Source organism: Balaenoptera musculus, chromosome 1 (assembly GCF_009873245.2).
Source record: "Balaenoptera musculus isolate JJ_BM4_2016_0621 chromosome 1, mBalMus1.pri.v3, whole genome shotgun sequence".
Taxonomy (NCBI): domain Eukaryota; kingdom Metazoa; phylum Chordata; class Mammalia; order Artiodactyla; family Balaenopteridae; genus Balaenoptera; species Balaenoptera musculus.
This window is the reverse complement of record NC_045785.1, coordinates 85647202-85663620: the sequence shown is the minus strand read 5'-3', so window position 1 is coordinate 85663620 and position 16419 is coordinate 85647202. Positions and strand designations below refer to the sequence as shown.

At 34.3% G+C, this 16419-nt stretch overlaps 1 protein-coding gene across 1 annotated transcript in view; it reads left to right on the top strand.

Annotated features, from left to right (window-relative positions):
* Window positions 1-16419, top strand: part of DPYD (dihydropyrimidine dehydrogenase) — a 794060-nt gene that overhangs the window by 588637 nt on the left and 189004 nt on the right. The window contains 5 exon segments of the mRNA XM_036825276.1: window positions 775-799; window positions 802-837; window positions 840-887; window positions 1704-1756; window positions 1759-1825. Of these exon segments, the coding sequence (XP_036681171.1) occupies window positions 775-799; window positions 802-837; window positions 840-887; window positions 1704-1756; window positions 1759-1825 (229 nt within the window).

The window sequence follows — 16419 nt, the reverse complement described above, 5'->3', positions numbered from 1 at the left end:
CCATGAGAAATAGAAGCCTGAAAAATCACAAGAAACAGGGCAGGAAAAACACCTATTCCTTGCTTTTAAAAATGAGCGTTTGATATTTTGTTTCATTCTTTGTCATTTTGATCAATTCTTTCAAGTTGACCAATGTGTGAAAAGTGCTACACAGCTTCGTTGGCAACATTTGCACAATTAAGCTAAAGTTACTGATCAGATCCTGTGTAACCTAAGGCTGAATTATCCATATTAGCATATACTATATACCATAATTAAATTGATTAGGAAGTCACATATTTTCTTTTGAATACACTTCAACAAGACTAAGTGTTCTAATAATGAAACACATAGACTTCAGATTTCATACCATTCACATGGGGAGTCAGTATTCAAATATTTTTGTTAGGCTTAAACAATGAGGGTCGTTAGAAATTCTGTAATGGTTCCAAACTTATCACCAGAAGTTTATGTTTTATTTCTGACATTATTTAACTGGAAGTGGGAAACACTTTCTTCCATTTGGTTCTTTGTAATTTTATTTCCAAAGGCTCCCTTGAGGAATTTAACCTTTATGTGATGAATTTGCAGTTTCAACTTGAAGTGTGTTAACCTTAGTTCCCTAATGAGTCTAGATGTAATACTGAGGAGGAATTTGAGAAATATATCATTGTTGCTCATTGTCAAGTTGGATTTGTCTTGCACATCTCCAGCTTTGCTGTTGTTCAGCACACATTCTGATCACAATTCTTTAATTATGTTCTATATTTAACTGACCTATTTGAACGGATCCAGAGGCTGGTGCGAAACATCTGTCGTTGGTTAGGCAAGCTGTTCAGATTCCTTTTTTTGCCAAGTTGACCCAAATGTCACTGATATCGTAAGCATCGCCAGAGCTGCAAAGGAAGGTAGAACCTGACTTACATCAATTGCCTCGTATGTAAGTATGGGCCTAAATTTCATAGCCATACTAAAGTATATCTTTATCCAAATATATGTGCATATCTCTCTTTAAACTTTAGAAAAGTATTAAATTGAGCGCTTGACCTCACAAATGTAACAGATCCATACCTATACTCAAGCTAGTAAGTGGCCTGGGAATACAAAGAAATATCTATCATTTTTCCTAATAAACACCTGGTTACACACAAACAATTATGAAACGAAGCCACAGTCACAACAAAACACTCCAAAATGAATGACCTTCCCAATATAACAGTCCAGGCAATAGCACCTGAACCTTTAATGAAACTTTTTAAAAAGATCGCTGCTTCCACAGGTGAAATTTCTTATGAGTTCCCTTTATATTTGATGGGATCTAGTACACTGCCTTAAACACATGCTCAATAAATATCTTGAATACATAAATCATACAGTCAATGCATGATTTTACAAAATCATATATGCTTGTGTGCTATCCATGGAAATTGCAATCCTGATTGTAAAGATATTGTAAATTACCTGGAAAAATAACACTGAGTACAAAACATTTGGCATCCACAAATCTGTTATAATAATTGGAAAATAAAGTGGTGGTAATTAAAAATTTTTATGTCTAGCATTTTTAAGTATAATTATAGGAATGAAATTAGTGAATATATTTGAGGGGAGGAAATGTTCTCAAGAGAAAGTAGAGTGTGCATTTTTCTGGGTTGTGTGGGTTTTGAATGGGTTTAGCAATCGTCCCTTTAAGAACTGCAGAAAAATGTTGTGTTTTTTCATAGGTGGCGCAGACGGTGTTACAGCCACCAACACGGTTCTCAGGTCTCATGGGATTTTAAAGCCGATGGCACACCCTGGCCAGCAGTGGGCACTGGGAAACGGACTACGTACGGAGGAGTGTCCGGTAAGTGTTACCCTCTCCTTGCATTTTTGCTCCGCCTTGGAGGTTGGTGAAAAATCAAGAGATCAGGTTACAAGCAAGAATATTGTGCCTTTTATGATCCAAATTCTTATAAACTCATTGCTGGTCAAAACTCCTAATAGTTATGACAGATGGAACAGAATTGATCAAGTGACTGATAGCACAAGAGGAGGAGTATACCAAGATAGGGTTTCATAAAAATTCTATTCTCTTGCAGTCTGTGCATTACTCAGAATTTCTCATTGTCACAATTGTCTCATCATTAATTAGTAAAGGCTAATAACAAGGCCTTTTAAAAGAAGAATATAAGCACCCTGATTTTAATATCTTTTTTCATAGTCTGGGTTAGTTTCCAGTCTTCCTAGAAGTTTGAAATCTACCTTCTTCAAAAATCTCACCTTCACAACTGTGAAATAAATCATTAAACATTACAGCTTACAGCTTCAGCTGAGCAAGATATTTGCAGACCTCATACCTTTGCACACTTTTTCTCATCATAAAACACTTGGATTTGGAACAGAAAGAGAAGCTCTAATCCCAAAGTCCTGTTCAATATCTTTGCCCTGTGCACTCTGTTGCTGTGACAACATGAACTTGGTCTTGCAAAGACAATGCTGTGAGGTTCTTGACTGTACTGGTATGGGGATTAGTCTCCTGGTGATAGAGACTGTGGTTAAATATACATAACATAGCAGGTCCCACTGTTCAAGAAAAGCATTGCTGAATCAGACCAAAATGTGCTTTTGGAAGAGGCTGCATAGACACAAATAAAGCTCTCTCCATGCTGAGGTATTATGTTTTGAGAGCGTGGAAGTGTGTCTATGAGCATGACTTGAAAAAAAAAAAAATAGTATATCTGCTTTTAATTGAATGCCATTCCCACAATGTCAGAAAGAGGAAGGCTGACGAGGAGCACCTGCTCAGGGTCCAGACAGAACTCCCTTTTATCAAGAGCTATCAAACAGGGCCTTAAATATTATTGTAATGCAGAATAACATGGAGCAAGTTAGCATGTGTCTCAGAAAGAGAGTCGAGAGATTCCAGAGTTGGGCTGTAACGTGCACTATGTTTTCTGTCAGCCCATTTCAATTTTTCCAGCCTGCCATGTTGACAGCAAGAGAATAAAGGAGGTCACAGAGGGTGCTGAACATTAAAAATTAATAAAAGAACTATTGCAGTAGTATTTTATATAAGTAACACCATTCACGTTTTCTCATTTAAGCTGCAGTTTCTGAATATTCTCCCATACCATAACTCAGTCTAATAAACTGATGGAATTACAGCATTAGAAAAAGTCTTTTGTGTTGCAGTCTTTTAAGCATACACACACTGGAAATTATAGCAATATCTGCAAACAAGTTTAGCTGTACCTCAGGGCCCGTTAACATTTCCATAAAACTCTATTTCTAAGATTTATAAATTCATCTATAAATATTCACTTGGGTTATAAACTCAACCAAGCCTGGGTAGAACTTTCATTTTAAACAACAAAATGTCCCTAACATTTTTAAGGGTTTGTACCTCATTTCTAATAGGTTCTATATTAAGTCCCTTCACATTATGAAAAATTTGTTTTGAAAATAGACTCTCTCCTATTGACAAAATTAATAGTTTTTCTCCTTTAAAGCAATGTTTGCTTTAATTTAAAGGTAATATAATCTGAAAAGCAGTTTTAAACAGGCAATGATAATATATTTTAGGGACAAGAAGTAAGTTCTATAACAAAGTACCTTCAGAATGAGTTATAGCAAAACCATAGCCTAACAAAATGTGTTAAATAAAAATGGCTTCAACTTTAGGAGTGATGAAAATATCAAAATGGCTAAATACCATTTCAGTTTTATCAATAATGCTGCTTCAATATAGAAAACTACACAAAATATGCCAGGTATTTTTACAAAATTTAAAAAAAAAATTCCCACAGCACAGTGCTAATACTTACCCAAGTGTTCTCTCAGAACACTGGAATATCTACTTTTAGAAGAGCTGCTTGAATCATAGATTTTTTTTTTTAAGTGAAAGCTAAAAAGAGTTCAGTTTTGGATAGCCACCTGAAATACAGTACATACTTTTCATTACCAGGGAAGGCTATTTTTCTCTTTCAATACTTTCTAGCTCTCTATCAGTCTTTTTTTTTTTTTTCCCAGAATAAGATCCCTGCTATTTGAAATGAATATTTTGTTTTGTTTCAATGGGGAAATGGTGAGGAACTAGAGTAGGGCACGTGCTATAGAACAATGGTCACATTTCAGTAATGCCCTTCTTTTAAAACATATTAGCCAGTAAGGTGCAGTGACTAGCTTCAAAAACAGAACCTCAGCTAAGGAATGTCAGTTTAATTATTTCAAATATGATCAGTCTGGATTCTAGAGTATTCTAAAACAATGTTTCTCAAACTTTGGTTCCCAACTTATGAGTGTATTATGGAATCAAGCTTAATGAACTCTGAACAAATTTTTTACCTTAATGAAATAGAACAGAAAAAACTCTCAGAAGGCTTTGCACACAGTTGGGATAAACACTGGTCAAACATCTTTTTTTAGTTATACATGTAATGTGCACATATATATATTTCTATACTAGGTCATGATGTAAAATGAATTTTTTATTGTGGTTAACTTCAAAAATGTCGGAAAGCTGCTGTTTTAGAGGGAGGTCTCTTTGTTAGATAAAAGATGTCATTATGCCTGTAGAAGTCATTAAGTGAGGTAACTTCTACTTGTTGAAGTTTAAAATTTGTATCAAGAGGGAGAGTTAGGACTTCATTCCAAGGTCTCATCCTCAGCTTTGTTATTTTAGAAAACTGCATTTTCCAACTCACCTGTAGGTCATTGGAGTGGGGAAGGTGGGTCAAACACAGGAATCAAATTCATAGTAAAATGACTTATAAACCTAAATTTTAATTGTAGGAGAAATGGCTGGCAAGATTTGTGATAACAGTAGGAGTCTATTAAAGGAGATTTCATAGTGAGAACAGTATCAAAAGAAAGCTTGTTCAGTATTCATAAGGAATATTTTCATGAAACTAGGATGACTAATTAAGCTCTCCACCATACAAGTACTTACGTCTAAATCATTGCCTCTAAAGAATCAATATTCTCTACTTTTCTTTGGACAGTAGAAACATAATACTGTAAGTTGTTACCACCTAACTTTCTTTTTTTCTAGAATCCATGCAGAACACTTTTTTAATATCAAACAGCAATTAGTTCATGTATCACTACACAGTTGAATAAATTATTGTTGTTTTTTTGTGGAGGAGGGGAGAAAATTCCTTGGCTTTATTTATTTGGTTAGAAGGAACACTAATCTCATCAGGAACATTATTTATAAACTCTGTCCTCAAGTGGATTACTCATTATTTTACCAAGTTTTAGTTTGGTAATTTTTTTTTCTTGATTTAGTTTCAGATTTTGACCCTTTTCTTGACCTTGTCCCCAAATAATAATGGTGTCTTAAGCTGGCCCCTAACTCCGTGATTACTATCACCTGTATAAATGGTGTTATCCAGCTGTGGTGGGACATTTTCACATGAAGTCCTCCCTGTAGATAAGATTCTTTTAGAGATGGTTAAAAATGAGTCCTGCATGGCATAACTAAAGATATGTCTTTCTTGCAACTGACTTCACAAGGATAACTTTTATTCACTTATAGCTGCATCGGGAGAAATAGTAATCAAGCAATGGGGTAAACTCATTTGAAGGAGTTTTTGTTATTGTTCCTTATTGTGTTTTAAAAGGTTCTTTTTATTAATGGGGGATGGGCATATTCCTTAGGTTTGTTGTTATTCCGTTGTCCCGCACATATTTTGTTTGTTTTACATGAAAACACATACACACACACCCACATATAGGGAAAAGTTCTGAAATTTCTCTGCAGAAGGCACTTTGAGATGATGATAGATACTTTAGGCTCAATATAATTTATTTTCTACAAGGTTGAAAAATTAACTCGTTTTAAATTATTTTATTTGCTAAATTTGTTTTATTTTATCAAAAAAGGGAAATTCTTGTCCTTAATCTCAAATTTTAGACGTTTGAAATTATTGATTCTGTATCAACTTAGTTAAAACAGTAGAACGCTATTATTACTCACTACTAATACTTATAAACTTTATACTGATTTCTGAATAATTCATCAAAGACGGAACCCATATTTTATGAATATGGGTTTACTAATATGTTTCAGGAACCCATATTTTACTAATCATGTGAAGGATATTACAGAGGTTAAGAAATGATTGTGTATTTCTCAACAAATGATAATGGTATACTCCATAAATGCTCTTACATTCTACAAATAAATGATACATGATTTGAAATCTAGCTATGTGGGCTATTGGACAGTGCACACTAACTGAGCTCTTATAGTTACAAGCCTAAGGGTGTTTTCTTTGTAAAATCAACATGGGAATTACCAATAAAAGAAGGTGCAAGTTAGAAATTTGCTAGTAATTTGTAACTCCGTGACAATGTAGGGCTAGAAATGAGTACAAAGTGTATAGTTCAGAAAAACTTGAGGGAATCGATGTATCAATAATGTATCAATAGTAGCTTAAAAAAGAATCTTAAGCATTGGCTCCACACTGCATATTAATGTTTGTCTTTAAATAGTTACTCAAGAGTTGCCGGGACTTAGTAGCATGCCCTCAGCTACTGGGCACTACATAAACACAAATCCAATGAAACCCGCTCTAAGCATAAACTTAAACTTATTTTGTTGTATTTATTAGTGACTATTGTGTAAAATGGAGAAGATGACAAAACATACCACTAGATTGGAAACTCAGAAGTTTCAGTTACATTTTGCTTTGAATAACTGTTTTCACACATGCAAGCAACTGAAAATTTTGAAGATAAGATTGCTTTAAGTTCTTATACTATACGTTACCAATTATATCAAAATGCAGTAGTACTGGTATTTTTTATAGGAAGTAGTTTTTAATGGGCTGGATTTTTTATGTGTCAATCACATGATACTGATGCATAAAAAGCTTTCAGAAAAACCACACCTACTATCCGTCATAAAATTTCAGCTATCTATTGTAACCATCTTTATCAATAAGAGCTTAGATTTTAATACTGAAATATCTAAAATAATCTGTTAAAGATAATATTTCAATGAATAAAAAAAGCAGTAATAATCATGCCAAAAAGAATAATTAAAAGGAGAGCCTTCCATTTTAACTCACTTATCTATTTTCTTTTTTTATATGTACCAACATAATGCAAAAAATTCTAGTCTATTATTCACATATGTAAAAACATTCTTAGACTATCACAAGTTTAACTGATCAATTCTTAAAGAACTTGTTTATATAAATATATGTACTATATTTGCAGAATAGTCAAAAGTAGGCATATCAAATAAAGATGTTGAATTACAATTTTCATTATAAATTATCAGTTTTAGTTGAGAGGAGCTCACCATTAGAACTATTCTCATTTAAATAATGCTTATTTGAATATATTCATGTACAGGTTGACAAAGAATCCCCTTCTGCATTATATTGCTTTTCCCGAAGCCGGAGTTTCTCACTGTTTGGCTGTCGTTGGTCTATGCAGGAGATCAGAGCCCTAATAATAGACTTTTGACAGTGAGCTCGCCTGCTACCTGCCCTACACAGATCCTCACTGCTCGTGTTTGCTTCACGGCAACAAAGCAGACAGAAGGAAAATGCCAAGTGCTGAGTTTGAGGTACAGCCTTGCCTTGGCTTGACATTTCAGCAGAATAGCAGTTTATGAGATGCATAATTTTTCATCTGGGACTCAGCTGCCATATTCATAGACGCTTACAGCTCATTGACAGACTGGAGCAAGGGCAAAGGTTTAAAGCATAGATCAAGGTCTATATTCTTTCCTTAGGTATTTTAAAATAAGTGCAGATAAATGATAAAATCGAATGATGTTTAAGAGCCAAAAAATTCTTGGGTATCTGGATAGTATATATGTTTTCTTTGTTCAAAATTAGGAAAATAATGTCTGTTACCAGCTCCTAAGAAAATATTTGATAGACTTCGTAAACTAAAGGACACTGACAAGCATATTAAGAAAACTTACCTTTGCAGCAGTGGTAATGAATTATTAAATTTCTTTCTTCTGTGTGTGTGTGTGTGTGTGTGTGTGTGTGTGTTTTCATAAAGAAAGATTTCAAGCTTGAAATTAATCAAAAAGGTTCTATTATGAAAGTAAAACTAGAGAGTATTTTGTCACTGTTTGAGCTTGAATTTAAATATTCACAGATTCATGCATATCTTCTGTACTGAAAATCAGTGTAGGTACATGTGAGTGACTGTTTAATTTAGAGCCACACATCCCTGTAAGCTTCAGGAACAGTTCACCATGTCACACTCTCATACAGAACAATGGTACAGTACATTGGATTAATTAAAGAAGACTTGCAGAGAACTGAGTTCTCAGTATGTCAAGATTTCAGTTTTATGTTAAATATTTTCTAAAGGCCAGACCCTTAAATCTCAGGGGCTGTACCAAGCAGTGAGCTGTGAATTTAACCATAGGCTAACTGCTAATGATAAGGAAAAGAGTCCTAGTTGAGGCAGCTGTAATACAGTCATTGGATTAGGCTATCAATCACTCAGCTCCCTAAGGAAAAGGGGAAGAAGACCAAACAGTGAAAAGGGAAATTAGGAAAGGAGGGCATGATTAGAATGAGATTCTTCACCATCTTTATCCATTCATTGGTTTAAATCCATAAACATTGGTCCAAACTCTCCAGCAAACTCTGACTATAAAGCTAACACATTTATTCCTAACATCCAGAGAACTATCAAATTGTCATTGGTTCTCAGTAGTTAAAGATCTTGAAACCCTCTAGAAGCAAATGCCTGATCACATAATAGAAAATAGATTAACCCTTAATTGTTGGACTTAAGATTTGTATATATGATTCCTTTATGTATTCAGGATTCATGAATGTTGATAAAGGAAATATTTCTATTTAACTTCTAAACTGTAGCCAGTTTTTACTTATGGAAGTCCTGCTGGTGAGGTGAGATTCCAGGAGATCAGTGGTTCTCAAACTTTAATGTGTACCAGTACCTGGAGGACTTATTAGAATACAGATTGCTGGAGTCTTCCTCTTGAATTTCTGATACATAAGTATGGGAGGGCCTGAGAATACGCATTGAACAGTAGATGAAGTACAGTTAGTGTCACTGAGCATTTTGGTTTGAATAACTTACTTCTCAAATAACTTAAAAGGCTTTAATCCAAGGTAAAATTAGAGAATCATGGTATTCTATAAATAAATGCAGAATCTCTGCCCACAGTTAAGTATCTGAAACAAATTGTAGTTAATAAGGTCAGAATTAATTCCTAGAAAAAGTATAGAGCACAGTATTTGATGTTTCAGAATAGAAAGAATATGTCACCCCATTCCAGATTAAATGTTGACTGCAAACCATTGTTTATGCGAAGAGAATACATTCTGAGTGCCACTAAAGACAATTTATGGATATTAGTAATCCTTTGAAGGTGTCAGAGGTAGACAAGGGTAAAATTAAGCTCACGACTGTGAAATATTATGTTTTCCTTTTTGACTTTGTGCAGATACTAACATACTGAATAATAACAGTTTTCTCCCAGGACAAGCACTTAAATATCAATGATCCTAGTTACTTTCTCAGACTCTTAAAATATAGAAGACAACAGTATTGGTAGCCTTCTGTTCTCTCTTCACTTACTTCTTTCCTGTCATCCCCATACAATGGTATCCTTTTATCAGTAAAAGGAAGGAGATAACCAATGTTGCGGAGATAAGCTATTTCAGTGTACAGTATCCCTGCTGTTTGCATGATTACACTATGCACTGAGAGTCTTCCAAAGTCATGTTTATAGCCTGTTTGCCATAATGCTCATCAACCATGGAAGCTGCCTACAGCCTTCTTGGATGGAGGAGTGTCCTGGTGTGCAGCCCAGACAATTTTGTATCATGTGAATACCTGATAAGTTCCAAGAGGTCCTTAAGTGTCGGGCATGGTAAACCTTTGAGAGACCCATGCAGTATCTGATGCATTAAAGGTACAGACTGCCAAGATGATACAGGAGTGATGGTACAGGAAGAGCTAGGATTGGAATAGAGGAGGCAAAGGAATCTGGTCAGGCCAGCTTAACCTCTTTGCTATGCTTTTGCAAAAGGTCCAGCACTTTGATTCAGTTTGGTGCAGAAAGTATACTAAGGATTCTATACACATTATGTCTGTGGTCTTCAAATTTTTATGCTCACAAATACCCCACATTTAAAAAATTATATACCATGTACCATTCACTCATTTTAGGTTGACCTTTATAAATTTTGACTATAAGTTTACTTGATAGCAAAAGACAGAATTTCCCGAGTTCTGCAAATATTCATTCTTAAAATGAAATTGCTACATCATTCTTGTAAATAAACCTAATAGAGTCTAAAGACCAGTGACTTTATACTCGTCATCTTATTTAAAAATACATAAACAAGCTCTAAATAATAGTTGAAAGTTTTACATAGATTTTTTTCCCTTGAACTAATATTTTTAATTGAACTTCTCACCAGATTTTATTCTGTTTTATTCTGTTTTCATATATTTTTAAGCTTGAGCTTCTTTTATAAGCCCCTCTATGGAATTTGTCTTTAACAAAATATATGTCTATAACTGGACATTTATATTTTTTAAATTTCTGGGTTAAGACTTTAAATGATAAATGTTTTTCTTTCGTATTGTTAGACTTTAAAATTTATACTTTATCATAATATAAATGTATTATAAGTTTTGATTATTTTTCAACATGAAACTAATTTTATTGGAAATGCGTTTCTTAATGGGAAAAATATGGCTTTTTTAAAAAAAAATCTGATCATGTATCCATTGATGCATGTTATTCCTAAAAATGCCCAGGTTCAGCATCATTCTATCCTGCTTTTATTTGTAGATGTGAACATTGAAAGTCCTTGTTCATCTAAATAATTTTAATTTTAGAGTGGAAAGAGTTTTATAATATCATAGTCATTTCACTCAAATCTTTGGACACCTTTCATGTTATAAGCTAAACATTGCTTATTGATCTTAACCAAAAATACTTAAACAATTTGATGAGTTTCTCTTTCAGTTTTTTTGAAGCAATAACTTAGAAGTCATCTGACTTGCAAAAATAGTTTTTACTCAATCATAGACCAATGCCAATATTTTGAATTATCATTCCATTTGGTACCCCAGAATCTTTACACCACAGGGCACTATACCATTGCAGTATTTGAGATCACTGAGAAATATGCTTTTTTTCTAAGGTGGAAAGGACTGTTGAGACATGGGAGTTGGGAACAGAAGAGCCAGCATGATCTCTTGACTGTACTCTATCCCAGGCAATATAACTTAAGAAATAATACATATGGAAATATGAGATCTAGAAAGTGATTCCCTTAAAATCAATTTACCCATGGGATACATACTGCCATATGAAGTACATCACTGCGTATACATACTTTTAGGACAAGAGTGCTAGCTTATTTCATCTAATCTTTGCACAACTTTATGACAACAAAACAGTACCTTGGTTTTATTACTTTTTATGTAAACTCGACTATGTCTCTTAAAGTAGCACCAGGAATTCTGAGAAAATTTCCTTGCATGGGTTAATAAATTTCAGTATATAAGTTAATATGTGCTAATGGTGGTATCTGAACATTTATGCTGCTAATCACTTGTGTTACTAGCAAAATTGATCAGCCTTTCTGCACTCCTCAGCCCCGGCAATTCAAAAAATGAGTAACAGCTGTGTGGAATATCCAGGCCTTTTTAATAATATGATCTTTGGGTGCCCAGCACTGTATTGAACACTCTAAGTGCATTCTTATTTAAATAACCCTATGAGGTGGATTTTACTGGGCCCATTTTACAGACTTAAAGACACAAACTCCAGATGGTTAAGCAACTTGCCAAAGTTTACATAGCCAGGTCATGTCATAGTTTGGATTCAAACTAAGATCTATCTCCAAAGATGAACTGCTAGGCATTTTTATCAATGTCTTCATCCAAAATCTGCCACAATAAGTCTAAATGGTATAACTATGGTATACTCATTAAATTCTAATAGGCTACAGATGTCACTTAGTAATCTAAAATTTATTCTACGATTTGACAGTCTGTGAACATTGTCAAAATTATGTCCCTTATTATCTATATCACTTCATCTCCACATGGGAAAACTGAGTCAAATAGGTGAATTAGGGAAAAATTCTTGAATTTATTCCAAAGAACAAAAAAAAAGACAGGAAGGGACTTCCCTGGCGGTCCAGTGGTTGAGAGTTCGCCTTCCAATGCAGGGGGAGTGAGTTCGATCCCTGGTCAGGGAGCTAAGATCCCACATGCCTCGTGGCCAAAAAAAAAAAACCAAAACATAAAAACAGAAGCAATATTGCAACAAATTCAATAAAGACTTTAAAAATGGTCCACATCAAAAAAAAAAAAAAAAAAAACAACACAGGAAGCATTCAGGCATTTTTCTTAAAATGTAAGCATGCAGCATTCACTTGAAATGAAACTGTCATCAATATAGCCATAAATAACCTTATTTGTTACTGGCTTAGATAAACTGTATGAGGGCTTGGTCCAACTGTGATGCTGAGAACAAACTTTGGGGTCCTTCTTAATTCCTTCTTTGTAATCTTCAGTCAGTTACAAATGACCATGTATTCCTGCAACTGTCTCACCTTCTTTTTGGACAGATCCATCTTTTTCCCCAGGAGCAGTATCTTCTCCTTTATAATTTCAACTGAGCTTGCAAAAAGCACTATTAAGTAATTCAGAGATGTTAGTTTTTCATTAAGTGGGGAACGTGAAAAGGACATTTTGAAAGTAGTGAGGTGGGGAAGATATTGGGCCAAAAAACCTATGCTAAGCCCTTACTGAAAGGGAAAAAGTAAACTACACTATTTCTCACTTTCCCTGGTTTAAAACAAAAGAAGATAAAATATAATTAAAATAAGAAGAAGGTGAAACCCTCTTAGTATACATTGGGCATCATATGGTATGAGAAATTTTAATCAGTGTGAATTAATTTGAAAAACAGTACATAGATGTAGTCAAGAGTCCAAGGAATATTTCTTGGACATCTTTGTTCATTTAGCACATCTGTTTAATTATTGACCTATTTAGATTATAAGCTTCTTAAAAGCAGGAGCCATTACTGTTTCTTCGTTATCTCCACCAAAATGTAGGAAAGTTAGAGGCACATTTTAGACCTGCAAGAAACACCTTTTGATTCTTAATTTTCAGCTGTGTACAATTCAGAAGGTTTTGGAGATCAGACTGTCTCTTAATCTCTGCCATCCACCTTGACTTGCTGGTGAGCTTTTTGTAACTGAGTAAGAAATTCTAATAGACTATAGGCCATCTTACTATGCACCAGACACTAAGAACTTTTCATGTGTGATGTCATTTAATCATTACAACCTGGTCAGGTGGTCTCAGTTAGTGACCTGTTTTACTGAAAAAGAAACTGAGGCACAGAAAGGTCAAGTAAATTCTGTAATGTCACACAGCTGATATCTAGGTATATTGGGATTCATGCTGTCTGACTCTAGATATTATGAATTTAACCACTATGTTATAGCAACTTTCCTACCCCAGCTCATTCTGTATTAATTTACTCTATTATGCTTTTGTAATGTTCTTAACATATTGTAGGATGAAAATACACAGAGACCCACTTTTGTATTTCTTTAACAACAACAAAAAAATTAGACTGAAAATAATCTATAAATATGCCACTAAGATTAATCACTGTTTAAAAAACATCACAGTAATGACAGGTCACAATTATACTGTAAGTGGTCTAGTAAACCTCTCAGTATTACTATTAACCTCTGTGCTTCATGCATTTCTCATATTAATATGCTGAGAAATAACACAAAGAAACATATGTACTTTTCAAGGCAGATGCCAAAGGTTTAATGGATCAAATTATTTCTGTGCTGGATTTTTATTCACTAGCTCCAAACATTTGGTCTTTTACTTTAGCCCAATGTTAAAATGGGATTATAAATTTCTGTCTGAAATAGTGTAAAATAAAACATAATAGAAAAGAATTGGACTAACAATAATAGTTTGAGTAGCGGAAATATCTTTTTGCCTTGGCCCTTCTAGCTCCCTAAATCCTTGTTTTAATAGCAGGTTTATACTTGATGGGGGTATGGTAACTTTTTGGTAGAAATAATGTGTGTGTGTGTGTGTGTGTGTGTGTATTTGCATGTTTGTTCCTTATCCATTATTCTAAATCATTCCCAAAAGACTTTTCTTTAGTTTCACCATTTTTGTATAGGTTTATAATATAGCAGGGATCACCAAAGTGTTTAGTGTGATAGTAGTCACCCAAGGAGTTCGTTAAATATGCCACTTCCTGGGCCGGGAGGGCATCTAATTCAGTAGATCTGAGGTGAGGCCAGGAATACATACTTTTCTCAACAAGAATCTCAGAGTATTCTGACACCTATGATCTTCAGTCCCCATTTGGCACAGGGTTGGCGGGGGCATTTTAATGTGGGGAATGTCACCATTACAAGGTATAATACTTCGTATAAAAATTTGAGATGTTCGTTTTAAGGAGAATGAAGTGAACCAATATATCGTTGATGGTTCAGTTTAGTCATTGATCTTTCTAATAATAATTTAGATTTTTAAATGAGTAGACCCTCAGAAGGATTCTCCAAAATTCTCACTAACATTTATGAACAAATAAAGAGTGACAAAATTCAAAGGAACAGCAAAATGTTGACTTAACTCATAGCCAAATGTCACACTTGTCAAGCAATTTTTACTAACTTTCTATTTGGTGAGCTTTACGTATAGGTATTAAATTTGGGGTGATGGGATATATATTTAGAGGCCATTCTTTGCTACTCCTATAGGATTCCTGACCAGGTATTTCTGAGAATGTGCATATGATTGGATGTATCAAAAGAGCTGTTTTTATGATAATATTTTGGATGATTTTTTTGTTTTTCTAAACCAGGAATAGATAAAAACAGAGCCAAGAAGCACTTTCAGCACTTTTATACCTACTTTAAGGCAAGCAGCATTGCTGTTGTTCCAGTGCCCTAAGATAGATTCTAGAATGAATGAAAACTTCATATCTCTCTCTCTGTGAGGGGTGGCCAGGAGTAGCTGGAGGCAATGCCTAATGTTTAAGAGCTCTAATCCTCATAAGCTAAGATCTTCAAGTAGAATTAGAGACTCGAAGACTCCTAGTATCAGTTCACTGGGAATTATGTAGTTTTACATATATTCCATCTGTAAAGAGTGCCAGAGATCAAGGCAAGGAGAAAAAAATAAAACTTTCCCACTTTAGTCTCACAGACTCCCATGATCTGCTAGATTCTGCCAATTTGCCTTTGAAATGTGAACATCAATGCTGCACATACCTTTAGTCCTGAAGAGGGGATTTGCCTAACCATGCAGACAGAAAAAGCAGGGGCAATTCATGCTGGACTGAGATGAGAAGATGCAGAATGGATAGGGAAATAGTTGAGAAAAGGAAAAATAGTAAAAAAGCAAAAATACAATAGCACAAATAAAATCCACATTGCTTTTATGACAGAGGAAAATTGAAACCATGGAAACTCAATTCAGTGTTGTGAAGGGTGGCCTTAGGAATCTCTCCAAAATGTAGACAAATAGGACAGAGAAGTCAATATCATGAAAGAGAAGGTGATGGACATACAGACAACCAAAAACGGAATTCTTGATGAAAGTAGCAGGATGGGGGTGGGGCAGCAGGTAATTAAAGAAAAAATACCAGTCACTATTCTAAGCTTACTTTCTAAATTTTAGTTTCTTTAATAGGCACTTTCCATATGTTAATTCATAATGAAAGGCATATATTTTTAAACTTTTTAAACACTTTCCTAAATTAAAAAATAAAAAAAGAATTCACTGATTACCAGAAAAATCTGTAAAGAGACTTACCTAGCACATTCTACAAAATATTTTGAATTACAAGAATAGATGGATAAAATTAGGCTAGCCACAGGTATGGTCTCAAGAACACTAAATAGCAGAAGAAAATGGAGTGGCACATATTTTTAGAAGAAAGGGTAATCAAATATCCAAGTTGATATTAATGTGTGAAAGTTCTCAGATATACAAGGGCTCAGAAAATATATCATTCTTTAAAAATATTATTGAAGATATATGTACTAAATAACTGAGTGATAAATTACAACAGTGGTTTTCAAATTATGGTTTCTGGACCAGCGGTAAGCATCACCTGGGAACTTATTAGAAGCACAGATTTTTCAGGGAGAACCCCAAGACTTACTAAATCAGAAATTTTGAAGTGTAGGGCCCAGCAGTCTGTTTTAACAAGCCCTCCAGGTGATTCTGATGCACACTAAAGTATGAGAACCATTGAATTAAATTATGATTCCAAGAGTTAGGAGGACATTGCATAAATGTTAAGCTTTTAAAATGTTAACCATATATGTAGGCCTAAATATTTATTGGAAATCGAGTTTCAAAATTAAATGCCTGTGTCAAAACTTAATCCTGAAAAAGAAGCCACAAATATTAACAAAATTTTAAAAG